General features: G+C 42.7%; 1 protein-coding gene across 1 annotated transcript; it reads right to left on the bottom strand.

Moving 5' to 3' along the window:
- Positions 1–1,426: 1,426 nt before the first annotated feature.
- Positions 1,427–4,107, bottom strand: LOC115756155 (uncharacterized oxidoreductase At4g09670-like). Its single transcript, XM_030695841.2, has 2 exons — positions 3,610–4,107; positions 1,427–2,339 (listed from the first exon to the last, which is right to left on the bottom strand). The coding sequence occupies exons 1-2, from the start codon at positions 4,069–4,071 to the stop codon at positions 1,716–1,718; spliced, it is 1,086 nt and encodes a 361-aa protein (XP_030551701.1). The 5' UTR covers positions 4,072–4,107; the 3' UTR covers positions 1,427–1,715.
- Between the last annotated feature and the right edge of the window lie 1,424 nt (positions 4,108–5,531).

Genomic DNA, 5,531 nt, shown 5'->3' on the forward strand with positions numbered 1-5,531 from the left:
GGCCTTTTAGTAATTAACATTCATCATGGTCGGTTATCGGGCTTTTCAACATTAAAATGCCTCTCCAAACCCATCCCTCTACCAAAAACCCCTTTCTATATTCTTTCGGGGTCTGGGCGTTGCAGGAGCCTGATTGTCTTTGCCCTCCCCCCCTCCCCTCCCCTCCCCTTTTTTCTGTCTGTTCTATCTTTTAATCTCATCTTTCTGACTTTTGTTCTGTCTCTTTGCAAAACGTGGGAATCGAACCTCACACCTATGATACTAATGTCCCTACTCTCTCCCAATCTCTTTACCAGCAGTATGCGTCCTCCTTTCATCCCTAACAAAGACTTGGAGAATCGCGCTAGACCAAATTTGAATCGATTTCATTACGGGCTAGCTCACTCATATGAGTTGCAAAATTCATGCAAGAAGAATTTTCACCGAAGTACGGGGACCACGCACGAAGTTCTAGCAAATGCGAGGAAATTGCTGAAGAAGCAACCAATAACCAGGCAAAAATCAGGGTGGATTTAGTCCTTTTTCCCCTCTTTAAAAGCAGCAGACCAAAAAGCCTTATTTTCTTACAGCAAGCACGAGGGTTTTGTCCCGGGAGAGACTTGAAAAGTTGCAAACAAAGCAACTTTTTAGGGTTCAACGAGGTATGCGTTTTAGCAGAGAAAAACATTTACATGTGTGCGAGACACCTTGATGCAGTTGCATGAATCAAAAGGCACGTCCTCGGTTCTCCGAAGTGACAAAGCACAAGAAAATTTAAGACATCATGTTCTCCAATAGGAAGGTAAAAACACCTGCCTAGTGCTTGGCGAAAAGGGATTAGATTACTATGCTTTTTGGATAAATTAAGAAAGATATTACACCCCAACTCGTTATTCTTCTTGTCCTAGTGGATGCACAAACCTCTATAAGGGACGTGTGACAAGTTGGTGTTGAAATTTTGCTTTGAGGTTCAGCTTGGCCAAAAAAAAAAAAAACAATGAATGAGGCAAGAATATAGTAGCAACTGTTGGACAATATAAATATTAAACCAAGTCTTCTTCTAACAGTTTAAACTTCTAGAACAATTGGCTGTGGTCTCATAAAATCTTTCATGGTAATAGAGCCACGAGGTCCCGAGTTCAAATCTCCTTTCCAATGAATATGTCCACGCCTAGTACGCGAACTAACTTTCATTTTTCTTTTTACGAAAAATGATATATTTGAAAAATATTTTTAGTTTATTCAATTTTTGTAAGAGATACAAAAATTAATTTTTTAAAAAAATGATAATCGAATTAGTTATTTTCGTGAACATTTTACGGAGTCTTAAGTATTACCTGAATCATTTGTACTGTGGGTCTCATCACAGGCTCACATAACTAGCGGCTCAGATGGCATTATTCTACATATGACATACTTAATCCAGCGATAGAGAGTGAGCCCGAATTTTCTCGTTGACTTTGATTGCACGATCGATTCAATTATCATTGGCTAGCATTTTTTTAGCAAACATTGACCTACAAAGAAAACACCCCAAAATCAAAATAGTAAATAACATGAAAGCCATACTTAACAGTATGCTAATTACACATGTTAATCTGAACCGGGCGATCATCAGGAGCCGTCCGAGCTTCAGGGTTCAATGGCGCCGCACTTCGATTCAACGGTCGCTAGCTCCCGAGGTCAACGGTACTCTTTGTCCCCGCGCGAGCAGTGGTGACGGAGAAATCTCAGGCTCATTCAACTAGCTCGACGGCCTGGAAACCCTTCTCCATGGAGGCCTTCACTGCGTCCATCACCAGCTGAGTCTTTCTACTCATGTTTGCCCACTTCCTATCCGGCTTCAAGCCCTCCCCTTTGATCTTCCCGACCGACTTTGCGAATTCGTTCACCATAAGGACCTCCTGAGGAACCTCTGATCCGACACGGTGCTCCCTCGGCATGGGTGCCCACCGCCCCGGCTCCAGCTGGGCAAAATCAGACTCGGAAATCGAGCTGAAAGACCCGTAACTTTCTTGGAAGGGGCTGACGAGGTCGTTGACCCTGAGCGCACCTTTGGTCCCGAGGACGGTGAGGTCGAACGTCATGTGAGACAAGAAGGAGCAATAGAAAGTTGCAACTTTACCATCTTCCCAGGATAGTGAAGCTCCTGTGGAGAGAATCACTCCTGAATCGTTGTAGACGGGCTTGTGCATGGCCACCACCGTTTTGGGGAGCTCATAGTCAACTGCCCAGAGGATTGACCTGATGCAATACCATCCGATGTCTCCTAGGGCTCCGAGAGCATCCAAGTCCGGTTTGACCCTAATGTCATTCTTTAGAAAGTCTGGACCGGCATTGTAGGCGAGCACACTGTGTATCTGTTCAAAATTGAGAGGAAAAATTGAAAAGCTTACTCGTATGAAGACCATTCTAATATATATATTTTTTTTTTGGGATTGATCGTGCATGGTTACGAATGTATGTTTACATTCTTAATGGGAGCAAGAAATACAAATTGGAAATGGTTTTCTTGCTCGCCGGGAACCCAAAATTTCAGAAAGAGTACATTGGATGTTAGACAAATCAATAGTTAGAGCGAGACAATCCAAGTATGTACAGCTTAAATTGATAAAAGTGAAATATCAAAAGATAGTGTGCGTTCTCTAGTATTGCATCTCTATTCATCCAAATCAATCATCACAGATCAAGTGCCATGCGCGTTGCTGTTTTATCTTGAATAAATGAAACTCGACACTCTATAATTAGTTTGGATAGATAAGGGTATCGTACTATTTCGGTGCTCCAAAAAGCCTATCCCATGAGACAAAATGTAATGTCTAGGGCAAGAAAGATTCACAATCAAATAATATCAGCTTTCATTATTAAAAGGATAACATATATTGTGTTAACTCACCATATTTCCCTAAATATGTTCCAGAGACGTGGTTCATTTGATTCTCCTTCTTTTCATTCACGATGATGACTTGCATGTTGAGTCCAAAAATTAGTTTCCGGCATAAGAAATTACAGCGGATTCTCTTAATTATAGAAAGGGTGGTTCCAGCTATATAATATCCCAGAGAAAAGTGCTGAAACTATGAATTAGCATCCAAGTCAAAGGTTAACATTTAACAAAGATTTCCCTGGCGAAGACAACAAAATTAGCACACACACCCGCTGTTGATCATGTGATCTCATAGAGTTCAATTCCCGTTCTTATCTTATAATCAATATGAGCTCAAAGTTTCCTTCATAGCATTCGAACTTGAGCTAAAATTTTAGTAAGTTCAGCGGAAATGAATCATTTACATGACAAGATCGCCCATGATTAGAAAGTCTTAGGTTGTCCCATCAAGCGCAGTGCTTCTCTCTCCATGAACCAATAATTAGTCGACTTCGATATGAACAGTCGGTCCAAAACGATCACAAGAAACGCAAAAATCAAAGCTCAAAATTTAAAAAATAAAGAGGCTAAACAAAGACAAAAGTGGACGTCGCTAACATGAGTAACCATCACGCATGTCATATGTATTTTCCCCAGAAAATAAAAAGTACATGAAAAGTGAATAATCACAAACAAAAGACCTATCCACCATGCATGACCCATTCCTGTGTTCAAGCATGTGTTCCAACAGTGAAGACACGTACCATCTTGAGTTGACCGAAACTCATCTCGTCCCTGAGCGCCTCCTTCATCCGCTCCGTCCGCGGGTGGTGCACCCACATCGTCCCGTCCATGAACTGCACGCCGTTCGACTCGCAGACCTCGAGGATCCGGTCGAGCCCCGCCACGTCCAGTGCGGCCGGCTTCTCCAAAAGCACGTGCTTCTTCTTCTCGGCGGCCGCCACCGCCCACTTCAAGTGCAGGGTGGTCGGCAGGGGGATGTAGACAGCGTCGACGTCGGGGTCGTCGAGGACCGCCCCGTACTCGCCATAGATCTTGACCGCCGAGGGGAGGCCGTTGTCGGCAGCAAACGTCCGGGCCTTCTCGATCGAGCGGCTGGCAACGGCGCAGAGGGCGGCGTCGGGCGACAGCGCGATGGCCCGGGAAAGCTGGCGCGCTATGTTGGCGCAGCCAAGGATGCCGAAGCGCACCGCCGTTTGAGCCATGTTTTTGCTGCGGGGGAAGTTGTGAGGAGGGGAGAGCCGTCGGTACTTATGGAGTTAGTTAACTGACGTTTTTATAATTGATAATGGCATCATGTTGTTTAATAAAGAAAGGCGAGCTTTGTGATGTACGTCACACATATTACAACAAAATTATGCTTTGTTATAAAAAAAAAAAAAATGGGGCAAGACTGCATTGACCTATTGGAATTTTCCCTTCAATACATGGGCTATGTTGTCCCACCAGACTCCTACTGGTCAGTCGCAAACAGGCATGTCACCAACATGTAAGTTCAATCGGAGAAAGCATACAAGCGACCACGCCGAAAAAGAACTAAGATGATTGATTATGTAACAGTTTTTGGATAAACATGTTCCACACATGTAAAAGGTAATCATGCATGGGTGCACCAGTAGTAAAACCGTAAATCAAGCAATAGTCAAGCGAGACTTAAGTACACCCCAAGTGCCATAAGTTGCGTATGGCGCTCACTTTAGTGCCAAAACTTTCAAATCGATCACTTTAGTGTTAATTTTTTGTAACTTCAATCACTTTAGTGCTAAGTGCATATGTGGCCGCCGAAAAGTGTACGTGGAGCCTATGTGGACTTTTTACATAAAAAAAGGAGGATGACGTGGCTCGCTGGAGGTCGATTCTGCATTTTGAAGAGCAATACGACGTCATTACAACCTATTTCACCCAACATAAACCCTAAATCCCCAAATTGAACCCCATAGAAACGCTACTCACAGCTGGGAGGGAAATTTGAGTCCCACATTTTGATTTCGCCCCAAAATTGACAGCCCCATGACGAAATGGAGGAAAGGAGCTTCAGTAGCAGCTCAAATTTAATTCGATGAACCGAAGATAATGGTGAGATTTACTGTTATTGTGGGTTATCGAGTCCAACAAGAACATCTTGGACTCGGTTGAATCCTGCGAGAAGATTCATGGAATGTGGCAGGTATAGAGACGGATCGAAGTACAAATATTTCAAATGGGTTGATAAAAAATACTCCGATCGAGCCACAGAAGTGATACGGGAGCTTCTTGAGAGACGGCATGAACCTCTACCTACATTCATGGACGAATTGGATGATATCGATTCAAAGGAAGCCGAGATGAAGGCAGTAACATCTCTGGCGAATCAATTGAAGGAGGAAGTGTCAACGATATGAAGACAAAGAAAGTATGATCAAGCCTTAATTATCATTTTATTATGTTGTGTAATCTATGTAATATTCAAGTGTAAGATATGTGATGAGAGGAACTTTCTCAGTCTTCCATAAGTGAAGTTGAGTTCGATATGTATTTGCATTGAATAATGTATAAGTAATGGATAATTTTTCTATGGATGAAGGAGCTTGCTGAAGTATTTTGTTGAAAATGGAAGGTTATAATGTAGTGTTTGCTTAGTTTTTGGTCAGTTTTTGGACTAGTTATGTATTGTCGATACTTTTTG

This window comes from Rhodamnia argentea, chromosome 4, assembly GCF_020921035.1.
Source record: "Rhodamnia argentea isolate NSW1041297 chromosome 4, ASM2092103v1, whole genome shotgun sequence".
Classification (NCBI taxonomy): domain Eukaryota; kingdom Viridiplantae; phylum Streptophyta; class Magnoliopsida; order Myrtales; family Myrtaceae; genus Rhodamnia; species Rhodamnia argentea.

Excerpts from the sequence above, each read along its gene's own strand:
- LOC115756155 (XM_030695841.2), bottom strand. The coding sequence starts at position 4,071 with ATGGCTCAAACGGCGGTGCGCTTCGGCATCCTTGGCTGCGCCAACATA. Across the intron at positions 2,340-3,609 it reads GTTTCGGTCAACTCAAGATG|ATACACAGTGTGCTCGCCTA; the intron begins GTACGTGTCTTC and ends AATTTTGAACAG.